The 22,090-nt window shown below is 41.4% G+C and overlaps 1 protein-coding gene across 2 annotated transcripts in view; it reads right to left on the bottom strand.

Annotated features, from left to right (window-relative positions):
- Positions 1-9,874: 9,874 nt before the first annotated feature.
- The window catches only part of cemip2 (cell migration inducing hyaluronidase 2), a 28,215-nt gene continuing 15,999 nt past the window's right edge, over positions 9,875-22,090 (bottom strand). For both annotated transcript variants that reach the window (XM_030417900.1, XM_030417901.1), the window contains exons 11-24: positions 21,516-21,644; positions 19,695-19,783; positions 17,632-17,763; positions 17,222-17,257; positions 16,796-16,951; positions 14,941-15,118; positions 13,639-13,854; positions 13,333-13,544; positions 12,819-13,001; positions 12,501-12,720; positions 12,314-12,415; positions 12,073-12,218; positions 11,825-11,931; positions 9,875-11,732 (exon numbers count right to left, since the gene is read on the bottom strand). In XM_030417900.1, coding sequence (XP_030273760.1) covers positions 11,536-11,732; positions 11,825-11,931; positions 12,073-12,218; positions 12,314-12,415; positions 12,501-12,720; positions 12,819-13,001; positions 13,333-13,544; positions 13,639-13,854; positions 14,941-15,118; positions 16,796-16,951; positions 17,222-17,257; positions 17,632-17,763; positions 19,695-19,783; positions 21,516-21,644 — 2,103 coding nt within the window. In that variant the 3' untranslated portion in view covers positions 9,875-11,535. The remainder of the gene's footprint in view (positions 11,733-11,824; positions 11,932-12,072; positions 12,219-12,313; positions 12,416-12,500; positions 12,721-12,818; positions 13,002-13,332; positions 13,545-13,638; positions 13,855-14,940; positions 15,119-16,795; positions 16,952-17,221; positions 17,258-17,631; positions 17,764-19,694; positions 19,784-21,515; positions 21,645-22,090) is intronic.

Here is a 22,090-nt window from a genome sequence, read left to right as displayed (position 1 = left end):
GGAGGGAGAGCCACCCTGATAGTCTTCTGCCACCTTTGCATCGTAGAGATAAAACTCAAGCAAAAAAAAAAAGAAGAAAACTTGAAACTACGCTCAGACCTCGGGGAGTGCTTTTATGTTGAAGCTGAGGCTTTAAACGTGTCGAGGAGAAAACTAAACCCCACACATGGCAGATGATTACAATAATCTGCCCTCGAAGTCCAAAGAAAAGCACACTTAAAAGATTTGAGAGGAGACACAAGTCAAAAGATGATCACTCTGTTTAGAGGACAGAGAATCCCTCAAAGGCTTGGGCTTGTAAAATGTGTTAAATCCATGTTTTATCAGACTTACAGGGAGCAGGCTATTGTGGATGATTTATACATAGAGAGCATATGGTTGCGTCAGTGTCCAACGGCCAACAGATGGAGGCGCAAAGCAAGAAAGAGAGGGAATATGGGGAGACGACCATAATTTATTTAGCACACCAGCAGCCGACCACTTCTCAGCACTGATCTGTTACCGCGGCTTGCGTGATGCATTTTTTATCATCGCCCAACAAAAGTTCAACACATGATCCCAAACACTGATCCCCAAAGTAACACATTTGTAATTTCCTACATCAATTTGCCCTCCTCTCTGCAGCTGTGATTTCATCAAACTTTCTGTGAATGCGTTTAATCATCATCTTTTACCCCTTTATTACATTTCTTATAACCCAAACTTCATCACCAAGAGAGCATTCAAATCCAAAATGGCCGATGTCTTACCACTCTGAAGGTGTCCAAGGCTCCTTTGGGAATCGCTTTCCTCTCAGCCGTCCGCCACTTGAGTCTTGAACTTCTGAATCCTCTTCCGAGCAAAGATCCCTCTTCCTTATAAATACTTGACACAGAAACTGGTAAAGCTTGGCAACCAGATGAGAAAAAAGGGGGGAGAAGCCAGATGATTGGAAGGTGAAAGAAATGGTGGCTGAGAGAAGATGGCTGGCTCCAGGAGTCAAAAGCCACAGGTGGGCAAGTCGTCCCTCTGCTAGTGGAGGCGTGTTGGAGGACAGGGCATGACGCAGCCTGTGAACATGTGTGTGTGTGTGAGAGAGAGAGAGACACTGTCAATCTCTATTAAAACACATCTGTTGGTCCAAAAGAAACACTGGGCCGAGGGTGAGAATCAAGGAAATCCAGAATCATCTCGTTACAGCCTCAACAGCGGAATCTGAAACTCAGAAAACTCTCTCTGATTGGGTTTGCTGATGTATTTCAAAGCTTGTTTAGTCAAGTCTTATGGTGACTGAGCCTGCAAAGTCAGAAAGAAGAAGAAGACGAAGAAGAAAAAAAGGCAACTCTACGCAAAACAGCTCTCATCTGGCGGCCATGAAAGTTGAAAAAACAAAAAAAATGTCCAAGACGAGGAAGGTGGAGCAAGGCGTCCCTTTTCCTCTAATTAGGCTGCACAGTCTTCTCCACTCTTCCTGGAAAGGTCTTGTGTTTCAGCAGAGGTAAGGGAAAAGGAATGAAAATTGGGATGTCAGGGAAGACCTGATGAGCATCTGGCAGGTGGAACGTCATCAACGAAGCCACCTGAGTCACAGTTACTGTGAGGGGCTTCAGGGTGGGAGACTCAGTGGTGTGTGTCACCCCCAGCGATCCAGACCCTTTGAGCATCTCACTGGGGCAGGTTGCTAGGCGAGGCTGTCATGATGCCCACCCCAAATCCCTCTCACCCCCCCTCCACACACACACACACAAACCAACGCACATGCATGACCACACACACAGACTGCACAGTTTGAAGGGTGGAGGGTTAACGATAGCAAACAAAGAAAAGTAAACAGCGGGTGGCTAACGAGTGCTAATTTAGTTTGGCGCTTTCCTATGAATTAATGAAGAGATCACTCGGATGCCACAGCAACAGAGGGGAGGAGTCGTCTTGTGGGACATCGGTGAGGGGGCCCCAGTTGAGCTGCGCGTCCTTTTAGGGCCCTGAGATGCCGCTCGGTTGTCTGGAAACATGAGCATTAAATAACGTCTCACTTGGCTGACTGGTGTCCATCGATAACAAATCTGATCAAACAAATCCTGTTTTTAAAAGGTCAATTTCTTTTCAGTCCTTTCCTTTTTTTCCTGCTCTTTGACACCTCCTCTTCTTCCCTCCTCCTTCATTTTTTTCCCTTCTCCCATCAAGGCCTGTCTGTGCCAATGCAGGGGCGAGACTGCAAAATGGCTCATCCAATTGTCGTGTGTCACATCAGATACAAAGCGCTACTGATCAGGGCCTCATTCATTTCCACACCGCTCCGTCATCGCACCTGCTGCATACATACATACATACATACACACACACGAGCCTCCTCGATGCTTTATAATCTTATGCAAACTTCAAACATATGCATATCGGAGAGGAGAGACAGGTCTAAGAACAATATGAAGCGATTAAACAAGCCACAGCATCTTAAACAATAGGTCGACATAAAAGCGTAGCAATTAGCTATCAATTACCTGGCTGTGAGTAACAGTGTGTAGGTGGTTCTTTTCAACACACTCATTATTACAAATAATTCATGTTGGGCACAAATAAGAAGAGAGAATAATTGTGGAAAAAAAAAGGAGCTGGAGGACGATAGAAGGAGGAGGACGATGAGAAGTGAGGATGTTGAGGGAAGGACTAAAAGAACATTAAATGTGACCTTAAGTTGTAAAACAAAGGATTGAGTGTTTTACATTAGTTGACTAGTGGACAAGGCTTTTAACTTTAATGGGAGACGATGTCGCTAAAACCTACGCGAAGGATGGAAGGCCATTTTCATCCTCGTCCAATTTCACCTTAGCAGATAATGAAAAAGAACACAAAAAAGAGAGAGGAAAAGTACAACAGAGAAGTTTTCTGAGCAACACAACCACTTACTCCTGCTCACTTTTCTGAACTTCCTACTCTTTAGCTGAAGCAAGATTAGATTAGATGAGATGTTCTTTATTGTCCACTAGGGAAATTCATTTTGTTCAGGTCAGTCAAGACAGTAATATACAAAACAAGTAAACCATATCACAGGAAAAGACAAACACCAACTCTGGACTCTGGAATTGTGCATGTGAGCATGGGGGCGGGGGGGTTGGGGGGTCTGTCAGCACAACAGGGCCAGTTCTTCCAAGTGGAGGGGGCAAGGGGGTTAAGGGGGGTTATGTTTGTTAAGAAGCCACCAGCAACCAACCTTGGATAGCTGTGGACCTAAGTGGCCCTATAAGTTGATAGGAGTCTGTCCACATCACGACCTCAGAGGATGGGGGTCAACAATACTCTGTCAATCAGCCTTCTGGACACCAGACTGGGACTGAACACAGCCACTGAGACCACCCGTTTGAAGACAGGGGATACAGTATGGAGGTGATTTACAGCGACTCCTATCAGAAGAAGCATCGCTCTAATTAACTAATTAACTCTGTGAATTGAGGATCCTTTCTGGACATTTTGTGTGTTTATTTTGTTTTACTTATCAGGCTAAGTAGCAAGCCTGCCACTTATACATCTTACTGCTGAAACTACAGTGGATCCAGTGTAGCATTGGAACAAAAACAATTTCGCCCCGGGGATTAATAAAGTATTCTGAATCTGAATATGAATCTGAATCTGAATCTGAATCGGATATTAGACTGCTGTATCTTGTGGTACAAAGTCGTGTTATTAGACAGGACAGGCCGAGGCTAGCTGGTTAGCGTGCAAACTTAAGTAGACTTGTCTGATGAGGCATAGCTCATGATGTCTTTGAAATAACCAGTGGCAATTCTGTTGGGGGCTGAGGGCAAATATTCCCAGGGGGCCACTCCAACCAGCCCTCATCAACATTGTTTTAAATAGATAGATTGAAATATACTATATAGATATAGAATATCAATAACATTAAGAAGAACAATTAAAACCTAAATTAAAAACTTAACAACATTGTCGCATTGTAAATAAAAACCCACAGTATAAGGCCAGTGATCATCATCACATGAAGCACTTATTTTGAAGCAGCAGCAGTGGTGCATAGTATACTGTGGTGCCTTTAAAAGAGGTTTAAGGGGGTTTTATAGTTGTCATTGCAAAATGTGTGGCCCCATTGGGGGCCCCTTTCCCCAACATTTGCCTGGTTTGCCTCTGTTTGGCAGTGCACATCTGGACATAACATCAACACTGTTGTTTCGTCAGGCTCTATAGAAAAGGTTCATTTTTTGAACGATATATTCTGGCAATATCTTACAAATTGTCTCTTAAATAGATGTTTATATTGTTTAGGGTTTCATATATGATTGAAAGGCAATGATGGTTTAGACAATCAAAATTGTGCAAAAGCAGAAAAGCCTTTTAGTCCCACCTAAGGGCCCATAAATCTATATCTAATCATAAAGTGTGGTGATGCTTTCAGGTCCGGCTGATGGCACAGCTCTCCCTCCAAATCACATAATCCCAAATACGAAAACTGTGATATCAGGTTTTAAGGGGACACACAAATACTGAGCAATTGCATTACATATTGAGCCAGTCAGTCAGAGTAAGTAGGTTCCTGCTAACTAACTGTATGTCTTCTGGCTAGCAGGGTTATATGCTGAGCAAGCGTCTCAGAGGATTTACCCCGTTATCCCTCTGCATTTGAGCCGGGGCTCCTGGGAATTCACAGAAGTTGGTTTTCAGCTCAGGGTCAAATGCCGCAGTGAGAGCTTGGAGCATATAGCTCTCAGCCCTGGTGTTTAGTCAGTCACAACAGACTCATAATCAGGTCCTGTCTCTCCAGGGAACGATGAGTATCTTGGATTGGTTACCACACTTCATGTCGCAACTTGATTTATCTCAACAGGAAACTGGTTTCACAGCCAGAATTAGTTTAGTTGGAGATGGAGGCTGGCAGCATCAGGCGTGATTGCTGCCATCATTATCATCGTTTTTTTTTTTAATGGTCATCATCGCCGCCGTGATTCCCGAACACTAATGGTCCCATATTTGCATCAACAATTTGGTGGCCTCGTAAGTGCAATAAACACGAGCTGCAAAAAGCCCTCATCCATGACGCTGTGATTCTGTTGCGAGCAACACAAACCAATTTCATGAAGGCGCTTTACAGTTCAGCAAAATGAACATTACGTTTAACCAAACGGAAGTATCTTTTAATGTGCGCTGCCCACATGGAACAATTTTCAGTTGTGTGCTGTGACTGTGACTCATGAAACACGCTGCACAAATCAGTTGAGAGTCACTGAATCTGGGAGTTTGGCTTTAAAAAATCCCATGCTGGGTTTTAGCATTTACAGCCCCTTTGGAGTCCCCAAACACAACACGTAGCCACATATTAATTGACTGAATAATTAAAACAAGGTATAAGCGCTGTTCAGATAAAAAACTGCATCATAATCCGTTTTTTATTGCATTTCTCTGGTCCTGATTAGGCAGTATCGTGCTGCGTGGAAAATACATGACGTCTTTTCTCGTAATAGCTCTGACTGGGACATGGCTATAACCGTCACACCCATACCTCTTCATCTACAGGTAGATAAGGTTAATTCACTGTCTAATGGGCCGCGGAGCTGATGAACCATTTGAAGTTAAAGGGTAATTGACTATGTTGTGTGTGAGGGGAGATCAGGAGACCTAGTGAGTGTGTGTGGAGCGAGTATCACGCTCAGAAGCATAGATGTGTCAACATAGTGTCAGAAAAGATTACAGACATCATTAAAATATTCCCTCTGTGACCTTAAAGCGATCCCACCCACCCCTGCGCTGACTAATCAGCACATTCTGTGGCTGTTTATGGTCAATTTGTAAACTCCTGCCTTTTTTGCTGGAGCCAGTCATGATCAAGAAATCTGTATTTGCCTTTCTCCAGTTGTGTTATTGATTCTGTTGCATCTTGTCTCCTCCGGCGCCTGAAAACCGCTTTTGTAGTCGTGACAACACAGGAACCGCTAACTGGTGGTCACAGGCGGTCCCCAACAGCATCCCTCTGAGGGAGCCGCGGCCGGACATGTATTCAAAAGCCCACACTGACCCCAACCCGGCCGTCTTTGAGTTCCACTTTGCCGCTGTTACTGTGACATTAAGCAGACAGGAGATTTACGTTTTCTCCTCAGGGCAGCCAGGACACCGGGAGTGGGGTTGTCATGGAAACGGACCCCTGCACGGCTGTCAGAATTGTTTAATTATTCAGGACCACCATCACCGGGCATCAGCGGGGAACCAACTGGAACCACTGAACCGATTGAACAGTGTGATTAAAAAATTATACGAAGAGGCGAATTTGGGGAATCCAGATAAAGTTCCTGTGAATGTACTAAACTGTGAAGCTGTAAAGCTCCCGGGTCGACTCAGCTAATGAGTATTTGCTGCTCTGCAGTTCACACACAGTTCATTTCTATGCAAACATGCACACGCTCACAACCAGTAATTCACTAATCACATGCAGGCGGGAAACTATTCTTTCCATTATCAACAGTCATGTCATGTCAAGTGCATATTGCTGGGAATATAAATATGCTCAGGCATTCAAAGAGTCAAAGGATTTACATACATGTGGCCAAGGTGTGCCTTCCCCTAGATGCCTTCTGCCATGCAAAACAGAAACACAGTCGTGTCACGGTTTGGGGTTTCAGTAAGTAATTTCATGGTTTATTTTATAGGGTTCATCCTCATGTGCCTTATTGTGTCTTTGCACTTCCTGTCTTTGCCTTTTTCTAGCCTTTTCTGTGTACATCTGTGTTTCACTTGCTCTTTTGAAATATGTACATTTAAGTCCGTCTTTTTCCCTCATTCTTTGTCAGTCTATCTGTTTTGCTCTCCGTGTCACTGCCTTCGCGCCTCGTGTTTTCTGCCCTTTTCCCTTGCTATCCTCCATGTGTTCACCGACCTTCATCCAGATTTATTTTTTCATTTCTCATTCGCCTCCCCCACCCATCTGCTTTTGTCAGTTTTGTTGCCTGCTTTTTACTGTCTGCCTTTGGTTTTTGTGGAATCCGCTTCATGTTAATAAAGCTTGCTTTTTGTTACGTTCTCCGGCCTGCATATCTACTGCAAAAAACTCTCATTTTATTAAACTCTGTGTACACAAACAATGTTCTCAATGCTCGTGTTCATGTGTAGAGACCCTGGTGATACTACGAGCAAATTTTCATGTTGTGTCGAGCCTTCTTAGTGTTTTAAAAATAACAACTATGATGCTTCTGTAAAAGTGCCCCTTGAACTCCCATTGAAAATGAGCATGCCCAAAAATGAAAATACAGTAAATCTTAAAAGTGCCTCTTTTGTCGTAATAATGCTTCTACACGAAAGTTTGACTCATATACATTCACAAAAAAAGCTTTAAAGGTCGCTGGTTAGATAGCCAGAGCTAGCCTTGACAAAAGCTAAATGTACTTAACCTTCTTCCCCCCCCAAGGTGTCTTGTAATTGAAACATATCAGTAACAATGACATTGTACCAGTGTGTTGTTAATTGTATGTTATTCCACATTAATACTGTAATGGTGAATAAAAACAGCCAAACTAAAGCTAGCGCTGCTAAAAACTAGCCTAGCATCAGATTTGGACTCTTCAAGATCTGAACTGGTTTTATGATCCATCTAAATCACACATTGAAAAGTATCAAATTGTAAATGAATGTATTTCAAACATTTCAAGGTTATTTTTAATGGATAAAAATGAGAGGCTAAATAACACAGTTTGAGTTCCCACATTCAGTTATAGGGGCTTATTTTGTTGGTCTTTGGGTTTTTTTTCTTGTCAGATAAAATCTTCTACTTACATATTTAGTTAACCTGAAGAAATATATATATATATTATTTTCATCATCAGTCTCCTGTGCTCATCTTCTCTGCCTTTGTAGGGAAGATGCATCTCCCTTTTCTGTTTTCTTTTTTTCACAGTTTACTACATTCTTTCTCGTTTAACCTCTCTAAACCTTGAAGCAGAAGGGTGTACATGTAGTTGCCGAGAAGAATCAAAAGTACAGAAACAGACAAAAGAAAAGGCACATCACCACTGAGGTGTCACGGTGTGTGGAGCGCGTGTTGCTATAGCTGGGCCACTCTCATGAAAAGCAATATACAGTATATTGCTCAAGGCAACCGCCCGCACTCCAGCGCATACAGGAGTCTTATACTGTCATATTTTATCCTTGGCATTTCTCTAATTGTATTTGCACAGTTCAAACGCCCGAGTGTTACATAATTAAAACCCAGCTGTACAGAACACTCAGTCCATCCATGCGACAGAAACATAATCATCAAAGGATAAATAAAAAAAAATTAAAAAAGCTTTTGAAATATGTTGTGCAATGGCAGATCTGATGAAATTATTCTCTCTGCCTGTACTGATAATACTCTGGTATGAAAGTTTAAAATGCTGCCTGGGTTGTGCAGAGATAATCAGTGGGAAACAATGAGAAAGATGGAGTGTAATCCCTCCACAGTGTCTTTTTTTCTGATGGCGGATGCCTGGGTGTGAGAGGGAGCTATTGTCCTCATGTGTGTCATTTTGCTGGCATAGTGTGTCCCACCAATCTGTCCTCTCTCATTTTCTGAACGGTGTGAAGCGTGTGGGAGCACTCAGTCTTCATGGTCAGGGACTGTTTTATGGAGAAGTAAATTCACTATCAGAGCCATATGGTGGGCTGTGGTCTGTTAGGACGGCACCGTATTTCATTAGGCAGTGACAGTCTTTGTATCATTTTCTTGTCAAGGATCTTCACACACCAGCACACACAGAAGCAATCAGTCTCACTACGATATCGGCAGCAGTAGTGCTTGAGTTGACGAGGCAGGTCGCTGAATCTATTCACCGTTATTCATTTTGCTATTTGCTTTTAGCTTGAACGGCTGACTTTAGAACAAGTTGTGGATCATAAATTCATTGTTTCCTATTGAAACCTGTCCCTCATTAATAATCCACAGCAGTAAAAGCAACTGCTGCACTCTGCCATGCCACATATACTGTATGTGTGCTGTACATCTAATGGCTTTACATGTTAGATAGAAGGTGTTATCCCTGATCTCCAGAGGCTCATTAAAACTTTATGACATCCCTCTGGCCACCTCTTCTGTGTTGGCAACTGGCGTAGTGAAATAACAGTGATGGCTGTTTTTTCAGACTACGGTTGGATGGTTTGTTGTTGCCGGAAAAAAGACAAAAATAATTCAAAAATGTGTCGTTTTTTTCCTCATTAACAGTCACATTGATGGTATTTCTTGCACTGACTTTATTTCAGCATCTCAGGTGTAGAAATGTGGATTTGCGCCAAAATGACTTTCAAGGTAAAAGGCAGCTATTCCTCAAAAATACTAGGCTGCCCCCAAGTGGTGAAATTGTATAGTGGATGCTAAACAGATTAAATGGTAACTCCAACAACTTTACACATTAAAGTGTGTTTACAGGTCTTAGGAAAACAACTGTATATGGGGAAAAAGTTTAAAGCCCTTTGTGGCTCCAGAGGAAGCTGCATGTAATCTGATAAATTGGCCGTAATGTCACTCTGTGACTAAGTTGCATTGTGGCTAGCGTAGGCACCAGTTTTTGAAAAAGAAGAATTAAAGAGGAAATATCTCTGGTGTGGACTCCGCTGTCCACTTCAGTTAGAATGATTGTTAAAATGTTATATTTAAACTGGCTGTTGTCGTTCTCAGTGTGGACTGCTGTTCAAAAACCTGGTGTCTACATTATCCACAATGAAACTTAAGACACTGAGTGACATCACTGGTGGGCAATTTATCAGATTACATGTAGCTACCTCTGGGGCCACAAAAGGATTTATACTATTTTTTTCACATATGTAGTAGAATTACCCACGTAAATTGGTGGCTACTCTTTAAATATGAACAGTCCTTTGCATTAGAACTCAGACTCTTTAAGTCACAGCTGTAAGCAAATAATAAATATGATTTTATCACAAAGCATCCATGTTTATTTAATTGGAAATGTCATAACAAATGCTGAGTTTTTCATGTTGGAAAAAATCCACACAAAAAAATTTCACAAGATAAAAAAAAAAAACAAAGACAGTAAATACACATACACATTATTGACAACCTGTTTAACATTACATGTACAGTATGAGTTATAACAATGAACACCAAATTTACACAGCTCACTTCTAATTCTAATTAAAACATTAAGAAATCTCTGGTTGTGCATCTTCAAAGCATCAGTTGAACAAAAGTTAAGGGTTGGAAACATCTCTCTCTCTCATTCTTTTGCTCTTTTTAACAGTAGAGTGGTTAAAAGGCAACACGGTAATTATCCTCCAGAGGATCTCTCCATCATATAGTAACACAGTCACACACACACACACACACACGGTCACAGATAGGTACTTATCATCGCTCAGTGGGGGAGCCCTGCTCACATCCAAACACCCTTTTTTCTGTATTGAATCTAAACATGGATTTGGCAATAATGTACATGAAGAGATCATGAATGAGGCAGATGAAAGGTAAAAAACATTCAACTGTGTTTGAGCAATCAACAAAAGAAAAAATATATACTGTATATATATTTGTGCTGCACATGTGGCCAGCACTTGAGACATCATCGCTGTGAAGAAATAAATAAAAATATGAGATAAAAAGATCCAGTAAGTCCATGTAGGAATCCATAAAAAAAGGTGCTTAAAGTCTTCAGTTGTACAGCTGCACGATGATCAGAGGAGGTTTTCCAGTCAAAGATTCAGTTGTGACAGACGTCAACTAAAAAGCTACAAGATGTGAGTGAGGATTAGTGGAAAAGAGTCTGGTGGTCTACATAGTAGCAACTTTTATATTTAATTGCATTTTTGTGTGTTAGGAAGGCAAACTATCCAGACTTGTTACTGCAAACAACATTGTGACTATAAAACCATTTAAATATGTAATATCAATATGGCTTGTTATGACTTTGTTTTGCATCAAATCATCTAACATGTCTATTCGACTGACTGTTTTTATATGTCAAGTTTTGGCTAAGTATTGCTCTTTAATCTTCAGGTACAATGGCATTTAATTTCATTATTTCCCTTTGACCTGAGCACATCTAATCCATCTCATTCATCTGTTCTAATCGAACAGGATCTCATTTCAGGGACAATGCAATTTATTTTCATAATTTCCTCCTGGCCTGTGTGTATCTAATGCATTGTGTTCTGCTCTCAGACTTAATTCAATTCATTCTGTTTTCATTTACTACATAATAAATAATCACATTGCTCGGTAGATGTTAAAGGTTGCTTCGGGTTTGTGTCTTCCTGTCGTCAAAGATTTACAACTGAGTTGTTATAAAGCTCCATTTGATCACTTTGGCTGATAAGGCAAGTTGTGTCTTTAAAAGGAAAGTGCATCGACTCAACAGCCCCAAGGCATACTTACACATACACACACACAAAAATCACAAAAATACTCACCCCGCTCAAAATTAAAATACCTTCTCTCCACTTGAAATCGGTAAACATCTTTGCAATTGTAAATAAATTAAAGGTTCAGCAGTTCACATTCATCAGCTGGTTGTGTGTGTTTGCGTATCTGTGTGCAAGAGTGTTTTTCGGGTAGTTCATTTGTGTAGTTCACATCGGTCATTGTAGTCCCGTGGCTTTTTTGAGTAGCTCCAGGTCTCTGCGAGTATGAGTTGCAGGTGTACAGCCGTAAGCCTCCAAATTCAGGGGCAAGTACCGCTCCTGCAGCCCAAGAAGCTCATCCCCCTGCCCAGCTTGTAGCGATACCCAAGGGGGGGGTGAAGAGCCACCATGGAAGCCCCAAAGTGCCAGACTCTCTACAGTAAGAGGCAGCAGTACGAGTGTATCAGAGAGAGAGATTCTGAGAAAAAAATTGAAACTATTTTTACTCTTTGTAAATGTCACTTACCTTTACTATGCAGATCAGCAGCTTTGGCCAAACCAAAGGAGACTAGATATGGTGCGATATCAACCAGGCCTTGAGGTTGACCTCGTGTTGCCAGGAGCACCATTGACCTGTTGACAAAACACATTTGAGATTTAAGCAAGAATGTGTATCTTTCTGTTGTACTTCAGGTGTGTGACATGGTGACGTAGTGTGATGTTCATGTCAGATATGTGGGGTTCGGGTAGTGGTATCTTATTTTCCTGGCTCACCTCTTTGGTATTCCTGTTTTTAAGTACTGTTGCATCTTGGCATCCATCTTGGTGAACGAGGTTTTCTTGGTGACTTTCCCAGAGCAGGCATCCACTGAGACCAGCAAATACCCAGGCTGAGAGAAAGGCATGTTCACCTCATTCACCTGGCAGGTGAGAGGAAAAATAGACTTATTTAACTAAGATTGACATGTTCAAGTTATACAGATAAAATTATGTGTTTGAGGCCTGGCATGCTCACAGTGATAAAGGAGCTGTTATCTCCTCTCTGCTGCTCTTTGCTGCTCAGAGACTTGACTTGTGTCTGGAGGTAGGAGGTCCATGGCTCGCTGGAAAACACAAGCTGAAACAAAAACTAATTTGTCAGCTAGGGTGGCTTCTGATTCAGGTGGCTGAGCGCAAGTTATCTTAAATGTAGCAACACAAACCTGTTTGGCACCGCAGCCTTTACAGGGCTGTGTGTTCAGAGCTGGCATAGGCACCACTGCTGAGGGTGTCTTGGAGTACTTGGGGTAGGCCTTGGCTGAGCAGTTACAGGTCTGTTTGGAGGATGTGGTGGCCATGACTTTCACTCTTTCACAGCCTTTTACTGAACAGTAGCTGTGACCGTCACGACCGTGCCGAGCTCGAAGGTAGAGCCACAACAAGCTGGGTGTTTTGGGAGGAGAGCAGGAGAAGGACCCGGGGTTTAATGCACTTTCAGAATGAAATGATGAAATTCAAGAGGATTGGAATTGTTCTCTCACCCAACAGTTTGGTCAAAGTAGTATTTCCTCTCCATCGGCCTCTTCTGCAGCTCTGCCAAGGATGAAACGGTGCCGTAGTCTGTGAGGTCGTCAAAGGTGTTGTTTTGCCTATCGTTGATGTCAGCCATGATCTGAAATGTGGTGTCTGCTGGGTAACAGAGTCCCACCAGCACCCAGTCATCTCTGAGGGGTAGGAGAAAAAAAGAGGGACATGATGTCACACATGGCTTCCCTCGAGACTATTTAGAACTAACACAAAAAAGACACTGGTATTTGTTAATGAGGTTTTTCAGCTCATGATAGCTTTAATAGGATCAAAAAAATGCTCAAAAACACAATTTAATACAATGATGGCATAAATATTCACAGGAATTTCTGGATCAATGCTTACTTTAATGACAAAACAATCTAAAATATCTTGTTGCTCCACGTCCTTCTCTGAGAGAGAATATATCCAGATACTACAGAAATCCATGCATCCATCACACACATGCTTCTGACTCTTGTTACTCACTTGTCAAAGTTGATGAGAGACAGGACGACCTCTCTGGGTGCCGGACCGCTCCAGTGCAGAGTGTAGCTCTTGCTCATCATCAGGATGGGCTGGTACTGCTGTGATGGCGCCCCCTGGCTGTTAATCCCTCTCAGTACCAGAGGAGCATACGGATATTCGTCTCTGCTGATGGATAAAATGAGGCTGGGGGCTCCCTGGGTCTGGATGTACACCTGAGGGAGAGGAGGATGTGGTTGAGTGAAATGGTCTGAAAGAGAGACAAAGATAGAACAACAAGAACAACTGTAGATGTGCGACGTTCTGCACCTGAGAGTAGCGGCCACTGCAGATCACTCCACTCCACTGGGACACATTCACGCAGCCAGGATGCTGGATCAGGTAATTGTCTGCTCTGCCGACATAGGTGTCTGTGTAGCCTGTTACTGAGCCGTCCACGTCGTGAAAGATGGAGTTTTTGTCCCCATCCAGGTCATTCTCTTCAAACCACTGCCCAGGGCGACCGAAGAATGTACGCAGACCCACCTGAGGATGTTATTTGCAAAGAGTGCTGTAAATGACAACATATATATTCTAGCACTATAATTCAATTCAGGCCACTATAATTATGGTTAAGTGCCACCTCTGTTAAATGTTTGTTTGGGAGTGCTCTCTCCAACACTGCTGCTATTTACTTAGCAGTTATTTTTCATCAACATAATGGAGCCATTTGCTCTCAGTGAATCTCACAGTGATAATCTCGGCCCCTCTGGGAGAGGGAAATGTAAACTGCAGCCTTTTCATTTCAGGTTTCACAGGCACTACAGAAGAGCACGGCGCTGCTCTCTGATGGATGGCTGTTTACAGAAAATTCTATTGTAAAAGACTTGGGCTCCCTTTACAACAGTAATGTTATCAAATAAAATAGATTGTTTGCCATGCAGAAATCTGATTGCAGCTATCAATCTACTAACTACCTTTTTATGGAAGGGCTGTGAAGCGAAACTTTTGGTATGGTATTTACGACACTGGAACAGTTCACTGCATGGAAGTGTGAAAATAGCAATCATATTATGGTTTAATAGGTCGGACTTGAAGGGCTGAAGATTCCAAAGAAATTTAGGGTGAATTGGGTTTATAAGTATCACATTTTGTTAAAGACAGTGCACTGTACTATATCACCACAAGAGGGCTCTAGTGCCTTAAAATGTTTTTTTTAAGGAGGCTTGACTGAAACGGGTCCACTTTTCCCCTCCTATTTTCTGTCAAACTGATGTTTACACTGTCAGCTATGTGACATTGATCTGAGTTGTGATCTAATCAATGTAAGGGGATGGATATAGGGGAAAACAACCTGCCAAAGATGAAACAGTCTGACCCTATGCACCAAGCGGGTGGACACAGATCAATCAAGGAGTGTTCACAGCTACTGTTTGACTTACAGCGGTGACTCTGCAATGCAGACAGAGCAACAACAGAGTGATAAAGAGGAAGGAAGAAAGAATGAAAAAAGAGCTGACCAAAAAAAAAGGGTGAAAACAGGGTGGTAAGAGGTCACGTGGGAGTTTTGGAATTCTTTGAACAGAAACTGTATAGTGTGCGATGTCTAATCAAACCTAAATGTCTACTCACAGTGGAGTGGAAGTTGAGCTCTGACAGGTTGTTACGTGGGGTGAGCTGCCACGTGTTCTTCAGGTTGAATCCCACTGCACTGGTATAACGCTCCGGTGTTGGCATATATCCACGAAATGTGCTCTGTGTGAGCCGCACCGGGCCATCATAGATCTGGAAGCCTCGGATTGGGAACGTCCTGCAGTGGAGAGGAACAGGGGATGATTCATGATTAGGCAAGACAAGTGACATAAATGAATACATGGGAGATGAAGTAAACAGAGTAAATGGTTTATCATTCCAATGGACCACAGGCTTTAGTCATTAACTGGCTAAAACCCAAAACATTAAAAGACTGTCAGAGGAACATGTTATTAAAAATCCATGAAGTTTTAGCCAGGCCATGAGGTCGCTTGGGAGCAGGACATCAAATGCCTCAGACCAAACATGCTCCATAATTTATGGTCATATGGGCCTTGAGTCAGTGTTACAATTCCAAGGCTTACCATTAGTAATAAATCTAGAAATGATGGTTTGTGTAATGTGTGTATGACAGTGGTACGTTTTAGGCTTAAGATAAAACTTATTTCTCAAACAGTGTGTCATATAAAGAGTAGTAATTGTACAGTATAAATGGAAAATGTTTTTTTTGGATTGATGTAACAAGACTGATTGAGTGATAATTAAGAAGGAACATTTTTTTTTTAAATGTCATACTGGGGTTTTCATTACTTTCCCTCAGATGATCAAAGGTTGAAATGTAGATTTTGTTTCCATTAAAGTGGGTTGTGGAGGTCACACAGTCTTACGTAATTGTGATTAATGAAACCTTACTGAACTGGTATTTAATTTAAGTATCAAATTATCCACCCATTTTAGTGGAACCATCTTCTCTCTGGGAGGAAAAAAAGAGTGTCAGCATGTTTGGCAGTAACGACGATGACAACACACAAACTGACTGAGCCAGATGTCACAGTGCGGTCAGGAAGCCTGTAAAATGGCTATAAAGTTGTACACAGCGGTGACAGTGGTCACAAACTGACACAAACTGTAGTTGTTGAAGCTAAAAAAGAGCAGCTATTTGCCAGTTTCGTGCTTATGTTGCCCTCGTCTTGTATAACTATCCCTATAATTATAAAGCACGACAGAAAGACAGACAGAGAGGAATGTAAGGAGACCCTGAGGGGACATAAAGCTTAAAACTCTGCTCTCATTAGGACTGTCCACTTAGTCTGACATGGCATTATAGCCTGCAGAGACACCATAAACTTCCTCGTAATGTAAGTTCTATTTAAGGCAGTGTCAAGGAGGCACAAGTCGTGCAAGACCAACAGACTTTTGGTTTAGTTTACTCATCAGTGGGAGCACTATTAAAGATACAGTATACTCATCTGTGTCATATACTCCTTTCCAAAGAAGATCAATATGATAGAAACCATAGACACAAAGGAGGGACATGGTGATGTCAAGCTAAAATTTACGTGAGCTCTGTGCCAAAAATGCATTGCTCTTATGCAATCAAATGGTACAATGAGTAATCCCTTTCTACGAAACCATGCAAGTGTTGCCACCACAGTTCTTTTTCATAAACTGCCTAAAATATCACTGGAAGGAAGTCTCTCAAAACAGAACTTCCTTTCACGAGTCCACCTACTGCGTGAGCCAGCTGTAGCAGCCTCGTCTGCCCATCTGTCCAACCACCTGATTGCCTCGCTGCCTCTCTCTTCCTTGTTTGTTTTTCACAGCATATTTGCTGTTGCCAACTCCTCCAAGACCATCCCCTGCAATTCCTGAGAAAACTCAGTTTGATTTGGATTTCCCCCTCAGTTCTTCCCTTTATCAACTTATCATCACTTCCTCCGTTTCCTCTCAGCACCTGTTTCTTGGTAGTGTCCTCATCTTTGCATCAGTCCCTCCGATGCCCCAGTATTTATTCTGTCCTCCATTGGTCCCTCTGTTTCGGCTTTCACCCACAAACAGAGACTGTGTCACCTCCTGGCTGGATCCTTCATCCTTAGGGTAGCTGCCATCACTGGCGAATCAGAAGGAAATAACAGCATGTTAAATTCAAGGTTTATTCCTTTATACAGAAAAAAACAGCGAAGAAATGTGTTTGCGTCTGTTAAGCAAGAAGGAGAAGCCTGTGACCGCACAGGAGCTTTGAAGCATCTGTGTCTTGCTCAGTATTTATCAAACATGAGAGATTCTTGGCACATTCATCCGGCATGAAGAGGAGAAAGGCAAATATGGCTGCATAAGATCATGAGACTATAAGAGCAGAGTGATCTAGATAAGTACACACCTAGCAAAGGATAATCCCACTCCATTGTCTGCAAAGCTGTTTGGAGACAGAACAGAGATATTTGTTAATCTTACAAAATGTCCGCTATAAAAAAAAAAAACTGAAGTGAGAGTATTTCACCAACAGTTCAGCAATGAGTGACTGATTATAAAAGAGAGGAAGTGATCAAACAGAGTGGAACCATTTGGAACATATTCAAAATGTAAGTAATTGAACTGAGTGCATTTTGTTAGAAACAGTAGATGATGTCGTCACAGGGAGTTGTGGTGGGATTGCATCATACTCCCAGCACAAACTGTCAACATCACAGTATTTCTTTTCGTCATGCTCCTATCATTTTTCATCAGAAACATCAACAGTTCTCTTGAAGACGTGAAATTAATCACATCACAGCTTCGGAGTCAACTCACCCAGAGCTCTGGATGACGATGTCACCTCCCCGAATCCACGCTCCTAAGTCGTTGTTCTTGAAGGAAATCAGAGTGTCAATGACTGCTGCCACTCGAGGGCTCCTGGGGTCAGCATTCTGGTGTGGTCGGAATCTGAAAAAACACACAGAAAAACACACTCTTGTTTCTGTCTATTGTATTCTTGTGACTTTCCTTTGTCTACGTTCATTACCGCTCACACTTTCAACCTCACCACAATGTCATAGCTAACGTGTGTGATCAGCACGCGCACAAACAAAAACATAAAATACACTTAAAAATGTCAACTTTTGCAGGGTTATGAGTGGACATGATAAATATAATATCAGCATGCAAAAGCACCAGGCAAAAATAACACTAAAAGTCTAAAGCCCCACTGTTGAACTCTGCTGGCTTCAATACTCATTGCCTCCCACAATGTGAACTATTGCAAAAGAGAGAGGAGTGTCATTCAGCACAAAAGGCTTTTTCCCCCTTGTGAGCATGAATGTGCTTCCAAGTTTTATATCCATCTACATATTTGATTGGGAAATATCTTGTGTACAACAGATGTGGGAATCCCCACAATGGTATCATGACACAGCTATTCTGTGATACTTGAAACTTCTGCGATACGCCACGATGTGTCTGTAAACGAAGAAGAAAACAATACCTCACAGAAGGCTAAAATCAGGCTTCATGAATTAATTCAAGGTTCATGGAGCATTGTGCCTTATTAATACCCACAAACCAGAGATCGACCGATAGCGGATTTTTCGTTTTTTGAATGTAACACTGTCAAAATTGAACTTGGTGATAAGTTACAGTGAAACTTTTAGATATTTTCAGCGGAGGTAGCCCTCAAATGATGATGACTGCCTCAGCGTCTCCTCCATGTAAAATGGTGACGTGGTCGCTGGAGGCTGTGCAGCCATGAGCAACCATCAGAGCCAAGTTCAGCCGATAACAATAGTTTGTAAAATGTCCTATCAGCACACACTGACTGCAACTTGTCCATGACGATCATCATTCCATTTTTTTAATTGTGTAAATTAATTTTATAATTAAGTTTACTGCACAGGGAGTCATGAAGTAGAGAGAGGTAAGACAAATTCGCAGGGTACTCTATTTAGAGTAGTACCATGTTTTAATAAAATTATCAGTATTTGACACTCAGCAAAGGGTCCCTGGCTGGGACTCAAACCCGGGGCCACTGCAGTGAGGACAAAGCAACTGTACATGGGACACCCGCTCTACCAGTAGGGCTAATCAGCACCCTGACATGGAGGAATATTAACCTTGAGACGAAAGTTTAGAATAAATTATTTCCTCGTATGTCCTTAGTATGTCTAAACTCCTCTTTCTAAAGTTTCTTGGAATCACACAACAAAAACACCCATCTCTCTCTTATGTAAGATTGATACTTAGTATACTTTTTAACATTTAAAATCCTCCCCCTCATACCTCTGCAAACATTCACTTACACACACACACACACACACACACACACACATTCACACACTCTGAGCTTGGCCAGAAGTCTCGGTGGACACGTAAGATTTTTTCCGTCTAGTTGAGGGCTGTATTTGGGTAGGGAGCTGCAGAGAGGAAACTCTATCTGTGAAGCCTTGTTTTCTCTGTCAACACAAACCTGACAGACCTTCCACTAAAAGGCAATAACAGTGTATAAGGCCATCCATCCATCCCAATCAATGGTGATATCCTGCGAGATGTATCTATAAATAACTTCATTCACAAACATTTATTGACAGTGGCATAAAAATATAAACTTGTAAACCACAAATACCCTAATATTTACATAGAGTAACTGGACACCATGATGCATATGATCACCGTAGACCCTCTCATAGTGCACACTTATATGTTAGGTGCAAAAACCAGAAGTTTACTAGTCCGTTGAAAGTCGCTATCCAATTATATACACCCAGGTAACTACTAAAGATGTCCAAAATAATAATAATAAATGAATAATACATCATAAAAATGCTATACATAGTATAAGTGACAGATGGTATTGCACAACATATTTACAGGCACATACACACCTGGCGCTGTTGTCTAGGCATAGGTATTCCCGGGGGTCTGCAGCACTGGCATTTGTGGTCTTCACTCCTTTATCAATGAACAGTCCTGCCTAGAAAGATGAGAGTCTGAGTATAGTAAAATGCCAAATTTCCTCTAAAATTATCATGAGCAATCCAAGATGGGCCTCAGGTCTATTTCTGTCTTACTGACATAAACAAGACTACTGGTTTATTTTACAGTGTGGCACCTGAGGCAATAATAAATGCACTAAGTTTAAATTCTTGGCTAACAGAGTTATAGAGTCAATGCTTTATGTGCTTCTGCAGAAAGTAGGAAAATTGGGAACGGAATTCCTGTGAATAATTTATAATGTCTATAAGCTTGTAATGTTTATTTACATACTCCATTATATATGGATTATGTTGGTATGTATAAAAAATAAATTGTAAAATAAATTAAAGGAAAATATGTAACATGTCTGTGTGTTCGTGTATATGGAAACCTCCGAGTTGGTCCTGTGGTATAAGCGAGGTATAGTCTTAAACCTCAGGGCTCCCACCTCTATGAGAGAGGCTGCTGTGGTCAGACTGAACAAAGAACTTACAGTTCACCTGCCCGACTTCTGTCATTACACAACAGAGCACTATTGTACAGCCAACTCGTGTGTGTGTGTGTGTGTGTGTGTGTGTGTGTGTATGTTCATGCCTTTTCTTGGCAAGAACAAGGAGGGTAAGCAGAGAATTATGTGCAATCCTTTTTTAAAAGTTATAAACACTATATTTCTCTCGTCTCAATGACCCTGTTTTAAAATGCATTTTGGATATCCAGACTAAAGCTGAGCTGAGACACATGGCCTTTCACACCTGTGTCCATCATGCATCTCAGAGGTGTTGAAGATTTGTGTTCAGAGTTTGTCACTTCTACTAGAAGGTCAAAGGACCTTTTTCCACTTTAGTCCTTGCTGGAGATGCATCAGAATGCATCAGCATTTACAAAAGATATGTAAACATTTTTAGTACCATCAACTTGTGATTAGGATTTCAGTGATATACCGTTTTCAAGGTACACCGTGGTATGAAAATCAACAGATGTAATAGCATAACATTTGCTTATCTACACTATTGATTCTACTGTATTAGTGTTATCAAAAATATCTTTTTTAGGACATAATAGTTTGTGAAATTATTATGACGTGTTTCAGCAACCAAAAAACCCTGTTTTCATCCTATTAAATGTAATTTTAACAAATATTAATACCAGTAACTAGTAACTATAATCATACTGTGAAAATCTCCTACCATTGCAACCCCATTTGTGATCCAGTCACATAAGGCTGGACAATATATATTATTTCTTTATTGTTATATGAGATCAGATATCATCCAAGATATTGCAACTTTTGCAACAAGTGTTGTTTTTTTGCTGGTTTTACAGGATGCATTACAGTAAAGTGATGCCATTTTCTGAACTTACTAGACTGTCCCGCTTGTTCCAATACTCACTCAATACAATAATATTGTGTGAAAGACCAAAAGTCATCCCTACAACATTGTTATATCAATGACAAGATCAATATTGAGGTATTTGTCAAAAGTATTGAGATATTTAAATGTGTTGCCCAGTCCCAGCATCAATGAAGTGCTTTTGAGGAGATCTGAAAATATCTAGATATGTATAAAAATATCAGTGTTATGTTAAGGCCATATAGTCCAGCCATAAAATTGCCCAATATACATTTCAAAACTAAGTGTTAAAAGGGTCTATCTGTATATGGGAGAGAAAGTACACGGACTGGATCCTGGACCAATTAAAAAATGTAACATTATCAAAACGGATGATACCTTAAAGTTGGAGTGTACACGGTTGTTGTAAAAAATCCCCAGGGGAGTGAGCTCCGCCTTGGTCTCTGGTACCAGCCCATGAGAGTCTCCGGTAGATGAGCTATGGAACACAAACCATATGCCAGCATCCTAGAGCACGAAGGACGAGCAGAGAAATGAGGTGAAACAAATCACGGCAGTAGTATAACAGCAGGAATTTCATTATCTGGGCTCATATGCACATCATACACATGTGCTACATGTGGGTGAAGCCCCACACAACGAATAAATTAGGTGGAAGAGTTCACATGAGCTCAAAAGCTCATTAAATTCTACGGTTCAACAGATATATAAAGACAAACCTAAATATTATACACGTACTCTCTACCAATAAGTACGACTTTGCACAGCCCTCCCCTGTGGACCTCAGCATTGTTGTGCCAAAATGAAAAAGAGACAGGAGATCCTCGTCATATATTTGTTTTTGTATTTGAGATCTCACAATTCTATCAGACACTAAAGCCTGTTAAATCCCATTTTATTGGCAGATCACTTTGTTATGAGCATGAAAGTCTTACGTCTTAGTAGTTAAAAGA

This window comes from Sparus aurata, chromosome 5, assembly GCF_900880675.1.
Source record: "Sparus aurata chromosome 5, fSpaAur1.1, whole genome shotgun sequence".
NCBI classification, from domain to species: Eukaryota; Metazoa; Chordata; class Actinopteri; order Spariformes; family Sparidae; genus Sparus; species Sparus aurata.
This window is presented reverse-complemented; position numbering and strand designations above follow the sequence as displayed.